Source organism: Coptis chinensis, chromosome 8, assembly GCF_015680905.1.
Source record: "Coptis chinensis isolate HL-2020 chromosome 8, ASM1568090v1, whole genome shotgun sequence".
In the NCBI taxonomy this organism is placed as follows: Eukaryota; Viridiplantae; Streptophyta; class Magnoliopsida; order Ranunculales; family Ranunculaceae; genus Coptis; species Coptis chinensis.
The window spans coordinates 60534239-60546813 of NC_141463.1; the positions used below are offsets into that span (position 1 = coordinate 60534239).

The 12575-nt window shown below is 34.3% G+C and overlaps 1 protein-coding gene and 1 pseudogene across 2 annotated transcripts; both read right to left on the bottom strand.

The window, feature by feature from the left end:
- Nucleotides 1-29: 29 nt before the first annotated feature.
- On the bottom strand, nt 30-1845 carry LOC147482250 (pentatricopeptide repeat-containing protein At1g80270, mitochondrial pseudogene; annotated as a pseudogene).
- Nucleotides 1846-8600: 6755 nt separating this feature from the next.
- On the bottom strand, nt 8601-10751 carry LOC147482251 (xylose isomerase-like). Of its 2 annotated transcripts, none has more exons than XM_086580094.1 (5): nt 10653-10717; nt 10428-10473; nt 10280-10335; nt 9056-9107; nt 8601-8952 (listed from the first exon to the last, which is right to left on the bottom strand). In XM_086580094.1, exons 1-5 carry the CDS (start codon nt 10678-10680, stop codon nt 8802-8804), a joined length of 333 nt encoding a protein of 110 aa, XP_086436220.1. In that variant the 5' UTR covers nt 10681-10717; the 3' UTR covers nt 8601-8801. The 2 variants fall into 2 exon arrangements, with proteins under 2 accessions (XP_086436220.1, XP_086436221.1); XM_086580095.1 differs by having other exon boundaries at nt 8602-8952; nt 10668-10751.
- Nucleotides 10752-12575: the final 1824 nt, after the last annotated feature.

Below are 12575 nucleotides of genomic sequence, written 5' to 3' on the forward strand. Positions count from 1 at the left end.
ACCAACACAAGCTTGAGAACCACGAAAAGATGGAAATTCAACTTTACAGATAAAGCGGGATACTCATATTCTCTACCTGGCTCACTTAGTCGAGAATATCTGAGATTGCCGTCTTTCTAAATGCATCAACTTTTGCCAACTTTGCTTGCATGGGTTTGTTTGGAAATACATTATCTCCCTTCATCCTATCTCTGAAGCCGTAAGCTGGAACCTTCGCATGTACGTAAGTATCAAGAAGAGCAGTTTACTACCGCAAATGACCTACATACCCTGCCTGCTTCAATCTATTAAATATTTTCTCAGCATTATGAACATCACCCCTCTTTGCATACTGATCCATAATGTACATGTATGAAGTAAACATTGGCGGCTTTAATTGGTTCTGCTGAGATGACTTCTGAAGGATTGAGTCTGCCTACTCTACCTCCCCAGCCTCCACATAGAGCTTCACAAGTGCATCCCACATAAACGGGTCCAGACGTTGTCCACTTTCTGCCATATGCTTAGCGAGATCCTTTCCTTTGGTCAGCATCTTATGGTTTGCGTAAACCTTCAATAGCGTGGTGTAGTTTCTTGAGGAGAGCTTTTTCCATGTTTGCGTCATTCAATCAAAGACTGCCTCTGCTTTTTCAACTTTCCCAACCTTACCCCAAGCTTCAATAGCAACCAGACACTCCTCCACGTGAGGATTTGGATCACAAATCTTCCAAATTCTACCGACCTCATCATCCTTACCGAGGTCCGTGCATAGAGGGGAGTAAAATTCGCATGCCCAACAATTACGTTTGAGGTTGGCCCCTTCCATCTCCTTCAATATTGCCTCTGCTTTCTTAGTGAATCCCCCAAAGGATAGTAGTGTCTAACAAGTAGCCCTTGGGTCTGGATATCGGGTTCAAAGCCGTCTTCCTTCATGGTCTCAACACACTTCTCCATCTCTTCAATGTCATTGGCCTGGCCTCTGGCATCTATCAAGAGCCTATATCTGAAAACAAATAATTTGATGTTTTGAAGCTCCATCAACTTTAGGACGTCAGCTATTTTCTTCTCCAATTTGCTCGAACGGCAATTTGAAACAAATAATACTCAAGATAACCAAGGCATCATTTCTGAACCTCAGCAAATGTCCCGACCACTCATCCCTTTCAAATGCTGCTCCATGTGCAAAGGGTGTCTGTGCCCATTTTCCTTATATGCTCCATGTGGGACTGGAGGGAACTTCTTTCTGTGTTTGAAATCCTTGAAAGAAAACCCTATAATGCACCGAACCTAGCAAAAAAGACACAAAATAATATAAAATACCTGGCTAAAAGAGCGACACTCTTAAGGCCTTCGAGTGGAAAAAAATTTACAAGTGGCAAAACCTTGCAAAATCAAATGGAAACACATTCAAATAATGAAGTATTGTGCATTTCTGTGTTCAAACCAGTAATTCGAAACAAAGTGAGTCTATTCACTTGCCTATTTTTTAGGAACTATATAAGAGTCCTAATCATATTTGATATCTACTCTCTAATAACATAACTATCTGGGACAACAATCCTAATAAATTTAGAATTTAGATTACAAATCAAAATATAAAACCTTCTCGAGAAAAAAAATACACAATGGTCTATATAAAAGGCATTAAGGAGAAACAATTTATTATAACTCCCCGTGACCTCCTACTTGAAACATAATCTTGGTGTATTAATTGACTGCTCAAAGGTATGTTTTCTCAGTTCTCACTACTATTCTATGATCATCAAACCTATTAATATATTACTTTTATGTTCTTTAACTTGCTACAGCACAACTCATCCCATCTGCAATTAGACTATTCATCACATCTGCAATCTTCTTATACATTACAAATTTTAGTTCACAATGAACAATACCAGTCAAGCTAAATCCCATCAGAACAACAACTATTTTAATTTTCAAGTGTTTGACTCAGACTAACTTTTTACACAGGAACATGGCTGAAAAAGGATACAAAAGAATAAAGGAGATCAATGACACCAATGGAAGTTACAGAATAAAAGTCAGAGTGAGTAGAATATGGGAAGCAACCGACTTCAATACAGATAAAATCAAAAGTTTAGACATGGTGCTGATAGATGAGCATGTAAGTACAAGTATTTTAGAAATTACAAATATTAGATACATGAAATTTTATGATCTGACAATTTTAAAATCTAACAGCGAGATCAGATACATGCAAAAATCCCAATTTCCTTTGTGCTCAAATATAAACCACAGCTGAAAGAGATGCAAATCTACTACATGGAAGAGTTTTCTACATTCAAAATATATGAAAAGTGACATACCGTCCCGTCAATCATGACTACATTATTATGTTCAATTGGAATACGATCTTGAAGCCATCCAAAGAAGTAGATATACAGTTTCCAAAACAGCTATTTAACTTCACAAATTTTTCTGAAGTGTCATCAAGAAAAGACAACATACACCTAACAGGTAAATACTACATCTACATTCACTAAAACAATAAGTACTCAACTTAATTGCTATGTCATAACACAATTCTATTTCAATGTCTACAGATGTCATCGGAATAGTCAAAACGTGGACACAACCAATAGAAAAACTGAAGAAAAATAAAAATAAAACTACCATGATGAAAATATATTTAATAGATGAATGGTAAGTCTTCTAAATTGACAGCTTATTATACAACATAATCAGCCTTTGTACTAACTAAAAATTGTTAGCGTGATTATTGCGGGGAACTCTTCTATAGCGGTAACTATTTGGGGTGAGAATGCAAACAATGTCAAAGATTGGATAGTTCAAAACACTTCAAGGACAATCATTAATAATAAGTTCAACATCCGTTAGTTACTTTAATCTGGTGCGTTATATAAATACATTTATTAGTTTATAAGTGAAATATTATCTAAAATTAACTTTATATGATAGGAACGTATTCTCTTTCTACAACATCGGGACAAAAAATATACCGGGATTCAGAAATTCCGAATTTACCGCTCAAAAAGTGCATATCAAATAGAACTATCACAAAGTAATAATTAATCAGTTTAATAGAAATAAAACTGAAAATAAAAATAAAAATAATAAAAAAAAACTCTTTTTACAGTCCAATGGAAGTTGAAATACAAGAAGAGCAAATGAAGACATCGAAAACTACCGAAGAAGTAATGACCCAAAAACAGGAGGTGTTTGTCCGAGATAACAAATTCTGTGGATGGATCTTTTTTTTTAGGGCGTAAGTTACTTCTTCTTATGAACTACTTACAAAAAATAAAACAATACAATGTTTAATGACTTATTACTTTGCAGGAAAAGTACTTTACATGCAAGGCATCCATAACAAAAAGTGATGCACGCGGTTGGTATTACAACGCTTGCCCAAACCCCAATTGTGGAAAGAAGTTGAATATGAACACAGAGGATATGATTGCACAAAGCATGGTGTCGTGGACCCAATTCAAAAGTAAGTCTCTTTGATCAAGTATCACTTACAATATATGAAGCATGGTATATCAACTAAACGTAAACTAAATTTCAAGGTACATCCTAAAGTTTGATATTGAGGACAACACGTACCTTTGCAAGGGCAACTGCATTTGAAGAAGTGGCATCAACTTTAATGAAAAAGAGCGCAGGAATTAATCGCAAATGGATTCAAAGGTAGATTATTTATACACAAATTGCCTACTAATATAGATAACATCCAAAATTATGTTAACCGATCGTTGATATATCTTTATAGGAGAATGGAAATGAGTTTGCTTGAAAAGGAATTTAGGAAGTTGATTGGCCATACGGCTATATTTCGGATAAGAGTCACAAAATTCAACAAAGAACGAAACAATAATTCACTCACTATTTCTAAAGTCTTTTCACTTCACAAATCGACTACTACAACGGAGAAGAAAATCCAAAGGTACAACCCATATCCGTCATTAGAACAATTACTTTGCAGCCTAAGTTTACTTTATTTTGTGTAACATAATATAACAATACAACATCTTTATACTATTTTTTTCAACAGATTTCACATCGTTCAAAAGTGCATTTGGATGGAAGTGTCACAACCATCATCAAGATTCAAACGAGGGAGAAGACGACCAACCACCAAACAAGAAAGTTTGCAAAACAAGTGAAGACAAACAAGATTAATAATTTACTAGCAAAATTATATTTTTAATTTATACTTGCCAATGCAAATGACATGGATATTATTAGCATACATTAGTCCATTATTGCAATAGAATGTTTCTACCTTTTTATTTTTTACTAAAGTTATTCTTACGTATATATTATTGTTATTTCAATCGATGCATAAGTGGAAAGTATGCAATGATAAATTAAGTGTAGTTAAAGCAAGAAAAAAAGTTATAACAAAGATCAAAGTAGCCAATTTGGGCTTAGTACAATATTAATTTGGTCTTGATATCTTGATGCCATAATCAATCGCGACCTAAAATTGTAACATCCAAACCTAAAATGGCACAATAGACCCCCATGAATGATACTCGTAACCCGTGAAATCCTATAAGAATGCGAAAAGCAAATTGACAAAAGGTAAAATAGATTCAAAATCTTTGAGTCAATTGTTGCCAAATTTATGGTACGACTCTTCCGAATGAAAGCCAAGAATGATATCTTGTTACATCAAACACAAAATGTGTGCTAGGTTACAAGGACAAGGAACAATATCCCGCTTGACAATGTTCTAGAGTACAAATCCATCCTGCGTTCTGAAAAATAAATGGCTCGAACCGTCACTTCAGTTCCCCAAGGTCAAACTCATCACGCCGCAATTTGGATATCAAATCTATATGAGAAAGTGATCATGCCTTGCCGCCGTAATAGTTGTATTCACCGACTGAAACTCAAGGTAGATGAGAGAAAGTGGCGAGCTACCTAAACTGTAAATGACAACCTTTGCAAAGTTCCTATAAGGTTTAAGGAGATTTTATTTGTTCAGAGCTCCGTCAATAACAATGTTCCCCATACCGACCTCCATTGCATCCCTCTCATGCTCCTCTTTCTTCTTTTTCTCGTCAGTTGCATCCGCCAATGACATCAATTTGCCTATCGGGCACGCAGCCAGGCTCAAGAATCGCGAGGGCCACACCGATCCACGGATGGAGAAGTAATGGCGGGCAGTTTTGGCCGCTTCGGGGAACAAAATAAACTATCGGGACTAAAAATCAGCCATATCAACTGCATCTTGCTCGCTGAATCCATATTTCTCGAAAAGCACCTTATGAAGGGGCGAAACGCGCAAGCTGGGATGTGCCTCAAATCTCCATGTCTATTGAAAAAGTCTCGTGAGTACCGACCACCAAAAGCAATCTGAAAAGATAAACTTCTTATCAACTGGAAGTTCCAGTTGATACAAGAGTCAAAAAAAACACAAATGACAACGATAGTAAGATCACCTTTATGTGGCATCATCCCAACAAGCTCCATCATCAATGCCAAGTGGTCCCGTTAAACAAAGATGAAAATTATTATCTCGAGATGAAAGAAAAGAAACCATGCGGACATACACCTTTCACATATTCGGTTACAAGTTCAAGATGAACATGTATACATCTGAAAACTAATATCACACAAACAAACACCCAAACCGCAGTATAAGCACACAAATCAATCAACCAATTACCATTGCAACCGGTGTTTTCTTTTGAAAGATGAATTAACTGAACTCAGAACCTCATGTTCACAATAATCAACAGTTTACTGTAGTGGTTTTAATACATAAAAGAATTGAGTTAGAAAAAATCGACTTGAAGTGCCCTTCTCAAAATTGTTTGTCCTAAGGGATGAGACCAAGAAATCAACATACAATATGTACGAGGCTATTTCTCGATCTACTGTTCAGGTTTGTGGAAACATTTGAATTTTGCGTTTATCAATGTTTAAACATATGCCGTATGCAAGAGGTGATCCAAATTATACTGTTTCGTTATTTGAGCAGGTATATCCAAATTCTTGGACGGCTACATTGATAAAGTTAGACAATCGGGGCATGTGGAATATAAGATCACAGGATTCAGAAAGATAGTATCTTGAGCAAGAGCTATATATGAGAGTAAAAGCCATTGTAGAGGACGACCCATCGATGATTTCAGTGATTTCTTGACACCATCAAATAAACTGGTCACTACAGAGTCTCCAAGCCCCACTGGGATTGCATCAGATAAACTGGTCACTACAGAGTCTCCAAGTCCCACTGGGACTGCATCAACATTTACTGCGATTTCCTGACTCCATCAAATAAACCGGTCACTACAGAGTCTCCAAGTCCCACTGGGACTGTATCAGCATCTGCTGCAAGGGCAATTCGACTGCTAGACCTTTCCCTATTATAGATGAAAACCCAATGCCCCCACCACAATGTCATGCACAAGCAACTACTTCTTCTCACTTTACACATCATGTGCTTATGTAATGCACCTGTAGACAATAGTTAGAAACATACGTTAAATAGAATTTAGATTACAAATCAAAATAGAAAACCTTCTCAGAGAAAAAAAAAAAAAATGGTCTATAAAAAGGACACTAAGGAGAAATAATTTATTATAACCTTAAGTAGTATCTTATAACTTTTGTGGCCTCCGACTTATTTCATCTCCAATATCTAGCAGCCATATTCTTATCTATTATTGATTGTCTGATAAAAGGTATGTTTTCTCTCTACTATTCTCTAACCTATTACAATACTAATTAAAAAAATCATAAGAAAAGTCAAGGAGATACAAGTATATAGATAGTAGATTGCATCCACAATCATCTTTTATATCATTGTTAGTTCCTTATGTATAATAAAATATCGATCTTATTTAATGTTCCTGTTTTGAATACTTGGAATTCTCTACACATGCACCAAGTGCAATTAAGTTACACAATTCTTTGGTTATTGTTCTCATACTTATTATCTATCGATTGAACAACTACTTTCATATTATTAGGTCTGAAATTGCAAATATTAATTTTTATTAATATGTTATTGAAGTATGAACTCACAATTATTATAAGAGAACACCAAAATCTCAACTTCAAGATTTTTTACCAAGATATATGTAGATATCGTGTACTATCAAACAGCTTCAATTTAATCCAAATATCTATTCTTATGAGTTTCATATATTTAATTATGTTTTCCTGTATACAAAATTATATTGCGGGTCATGGAATACAAAAATTACAACTTATGTAAAAATAAGTTGCTAAAGGAAATTCTAGAAGCGAAACTTGATGTTCAACAAGATCCGTTAATACAACACAAAAAATAGAGAACGGACAATTCATCGTGATTAATAACAAGACATGTACCAAAACATATTCTTTAACAATGAAGACGCCATAGTTAAAGAATTCTTTGAAGCCCGTGATATTCTATAGAAAAGGCACAAGATTCAAATTTTGCTTTTAATGCTATCAAATTTATAAAAGATGAACGTGAAATAGAAATTGAAGACTTCAATTTCAAAGAACTCTTGAAGAAAAGAAAACAAGTTGAACAAAAACAAATTCAGCTAGACACCATCAAAAACGTTATGCTAGATTGTATGATTGAAGAAAAAAGAAACAAAGACAAGATCTTTGAGCTAAAGGAAATAATTAAAGAGATGAAGGAAAATGAGAAAATTAGTTGCAAAGATATTAGCAACAAAGACAAGAAGAAGGATTTGAAAATAAAGAAAAGGAAAGCATCACAATGAATACTACTTCTCATTTATGAAAGTTTGTCACTATTGAATCCGTCTTTAATTTGTGGTTTAAATTTCATATATGATTAACAACTATGTTTAGTGATAATCTTTTCAACTATATATGCTTTAATTTTATTTCTAGCTTGATTTCCAAAACCATTTTGTCATGTATGCCTGGAAAATGGGGTTGCATTGGGCCTTGCTGGGGGCTCATTTATTTCGTTTATTTGAGTGCTAGGTAGGTATTGCACCTTCAGAGGTAGGTGCCCAAGGTAAACACCGATAAGAGCCATCAAGTCTTTACAACTGTTTTAATGATGACAAAATTACAAAAATAGCTAACTACTCATGAGTCATGATCATAAGTAAAATTGTAAATTAACAAAAAGGGGACAAAACATATGTACGAACCACACCATATCTACCAAAACATGTCAATCTGTCAGAAGCACTAGGCAGCAAGTGTGACTCTGAAAAGTACTAGCCGTCCTAGCCAATCCGTATATATATTGGAACAAAGACACACTCTTTATTATTTGTGTTATACATTACTTTGAAATTTGACCCGAGAATCTACAGCTAACATTCACATTTGTCAAACACGTTCGCATTGATGTGTAGTAATTTTATTGAGTATTGGTCACAATCACAATATTACTCGATCAAAACAAATGCTGCAATCAGGAATTATTGGTTCAATCTCTTGCAATTCTACTAACATTATCATAAAACTTACAATTCCCATTCGAAAGAGGGAACTTCACATATCTTATTATTATAACCAACTTAATCCTCAACCACAAAACACATTTAAATTTGAGTGTATTTTCAATTCTTATATATTTGATCAAATAAAAAAAATTACTAAAATATAGGTGATTTGTAAAAGACCATCTATTTGGATATGAATTTAAGTGTGCACAATTAAGTGATAAGGAACTCTGAATAACTCAATTCTTATAAATATTATGTAATAAATAAATAAATAATAAAATGATGATGAAATTTTAGGAGAATAATAATAATAATAATGAGCAAAAATAATTTTTAAATTCTATTTCAAAAAGTATAATATTGTATCGAGGCCGGGCGTATGCCCGGGTCCAAAAACTAGTTAGCTACTACAACAGAAACGTGGATATTTTTAATCTCCTCAATTTGACAGCCATGCCAAGTCATACCAATTTGAGGATCTCCAGTGTTTGCATCAACATTTCCCAGTACACCATTGATTCTTGCAGTCTCAAGTTCATGGTGGCAGCTGCCAAGTGCACAGGATATTTCAGGTTCTCAAACAAGATCCCATTAATTTTTACACTAAAAGTAATGAAGAGATTGCTTGAAGACAGCATATAAGATTTTACCTGTGACCTGAAAGAGTGGCATGGTTGCACTCAATGTTGAGCTTGAACTCTTCTGCAAGAAGAAAGAATATAATTAAATATGTTTGCTTACTAAAGAAAATACTCAAGCATCTGATCGTGAATCTCAGTTCTTCAACAAACAATTAGACTAAATTTGATTAAATTGATAATGCAACTAATGTCAAATTACGTATTGGTTGGAATTTTGTGGTTGTGGTGAAAGAAGTGTGCCCATAATAGATATGATAATGCAACTAAACATACTGAATACTAAAGAACACTATTGTGGTATATCGAGGAAAAAACAAAAAGCATAAATTTGATTGAAAAGTTCGGACATGGTTAGTAGAAGATGAAAATATCTCTTTAGACAACCGGTTGGCATCAAGTCTTTATAAGTTTAAACAACCACACAAGAAAACCTCAAAGATAGTTTAAATTGGCATGAAGGAACAAGCAAACAGAAAGTGAAGTCACTCCCTACAACTTAATATATCTGTCTTTCAAAAGGAGGCACTTCAGTCCCCCCACAAAGTCATTAAAAAGTGAAGTCACTTGTGTTAACATGTGTTCAAACTTCAATGTAGAATTGACATCAAACAGAAGGTGGTTAAAAACATCACAATATTACAATTGGAAGAGTATCGTTAAGACTCACAGATAATAACTTAGAAAAAGAGCAAACAACTATAATTTGATAAACAAACAAACAAAAAAAATTGAAAGCCACTTCTGGTAAAATGTTTGTTCAAACTTTGGCGTAGGATTGATATCACAAAGAGAGTACTTTTTATTTTTCGCTAATCCACATAGGGAATACTTCAGAACAACCGTAAGAGTACAAGGGCATCCTTCAGACTCTCCTATGTTGATTGAGAAATATATAAAAAGAATTTAGTTTGATTGCAATGGTCGGACATGCTGAGTCAAATACGAAAAGATTTCAGTAGTCAGCTCATTTATGAAACCTTAGTAGAAAAGCAGATCAATGCCATATCACATATATCAGCCTATCAGGGAATAAAATAAGTTCGCTCCCTTGCTGGCATTTAATAGTTTCTATATCATTACTGATATAATAAATAGGATGCATGGGAGGACGACAGAAGTATGCCATTAAAATTCTCATGCCATGTGCAATCAGATACAAGATACAAAACTACAAATATTGCAGTATAAAACATATAATACACAACCAAAAGGGTCTATAGGAAATGGCATTACCCAGAAGACCGTATTTCTGTAGAAAAGCAATACTTGTTGCAGCATCCCAATCATATCTGGAAAAAAAGAAATGTTGCGAACATTCTGATTAGAAAAGAAAGAATATCAAACAGTTGTAGCAATTGAATAAAGCTATGCATAACCATACTGGTGTTTTGTAGGTTCTTGAGGCTTTGGCTCAATCAGAAAAGTTCCTGAAATGCAATTTTTTTATCATCAGTACATTAAATCGATTAACAGAAAAAACAAAAGAAGAAGAGAAACTGAACTAGGAAAGGAACGAAAACAGGGAGAGAGAGAAAGAGTATGTGTGTGTGTGGGATGGGTGGGTTCCATCAAGAATTAAGTCTTGCAATGCAACTATTATTACAACCAGTGATCACTAAACTGGGAATGGTCATTCTGAACAGACTGGTGGTGCAAGCTCTGATGTGTCCCCAGAGCTACGAAGATTTCAAGAATTCAATGAAGAAGAAAAATTGTTTGTAAGTAATTGGGTTGTTTAGGCGCTAATCAGAGAAACCCAGGTGAGGTGGTTAAAACGTGAGGTCTACGTGGTTTTTCTCTTTTTTGGTCACATTTAAATAAGGGCATTTTCGTCATGTAGTTTGAACAGAAATCTTGACCACGGTCAACTAACTGTTTGACTGACGGGAAGTTAGAATGTGGGGGATAATCCAAATTAAATTATTATGTGGGGTATCGCAAAACCAATCTTCAAAATTGAGGGCAATCGCTAATTTACCCTACTATTTTCCTATAACAAATTGTTTGACTGACGGGAAGTTAGAATGTGGGGGATAATCCAAATTAAATTATTATGTGGGGTATCGCAAAACCAATCTTCAAAATTGAGGGCAATCACTAATTTACCCTACTATTTTCCTATAACATCTTCATATACAATTTTCTTGACATATCTAGAAAACTAGTAGTAGGAAAATTAGCAACAAGTGCATCTGCTAACCTATTAGACTCTCTATAAACATAAACAATAAACATGAACAATATGGAAATCTTTTAACTGCTCTATATCTCTTGAATCTGTTGCAATCCTGCATGATGTGAAAAGCTTGCCATGGATGAGGCCCTTTCTTCTTCAAGAAAGATAACACATTTGTAGAATATGTTTGAGCTTGAATAATCCTCCTTATGTTACACACTTACAAAATGTTATATAAAAATCATGGTTTAGGCTACGTACTCGTGCTTCACAATCCCCACATGTTAACTTAATGGAGGATGTTATAGTTTTCCTTCTTAAATAGTAAGATTGAACTACCACAATCCTCTCTAATGTTTTTGACAAAATCATTAGAGAAACATGTCAAAAAAACATTTTCTACTAATTTGTCATCTAACATCAATTATATACATGCCTTACCTATGGTTTCAGGTATGAGATATAACAACATTGTACAAGACAACTGTAGAATTCCATATTAGTGATGATGTTAGGAGAGTTGTGACATTAATCTAATGAGAGAAAAACCAAGAAGAAGAATAATTTAGAAGAGAGTAGGCTAGAATAATAAGGTTAGAGTCATTGTATTGAGATTGTTCTCTACCCAGAGTTACATACTTATACTAAACTAAAACATGATAATAGAAACTACTAGATATGAATGTCCACACTTATAGAAATGTAGGACTTTTCATATTTGACATATTCTAATACTGACATATTCGAATACTCCCTCTCAAGCTGTAATGCCGCAAACTTGTAAATTGCAGCTTGAATGGCAGAAAGAAAAGAAAAGAATACAGCTCCCCCTTTAGCATAGAACAGTCTTTAGTTGAAGAACTTCGAACAATTTGTTGACGCGTTCGGAAGTGAAACCGTCGGTTTAGGCAATGGCAAACAATAACACTGATTTGATGTGAGCTTTTTGGCTGCTACAACCAATATCACTGTTGAAGTCTTACACAACATAAATTGCAAACAATAATACTGATTTGATGTGAGCTTCTTGGCTGCTACTAGGGGTGCAAACGGATATGTTCGGATTCGGATATGCCTGTATCCGAGTCCGAATCCGAATCCGATTTCGGATATCGGATAATATCCGATCCGAAAATTTATATTAATTAAAATTTTATTTGCTTTGATAATTCATTTTACCACAGTAAAAACTATTATAAATATATATATTTGTCATTTATTATTATTATTTTGTTATTATAGTGATTTTATATAATATTTTATACAATAATAAATAAATTAATTATATATAATAATAATTAATTTTTTAAATCGGATCGAATATTTTCGGATGCGGATATGGCAGTATCCGAA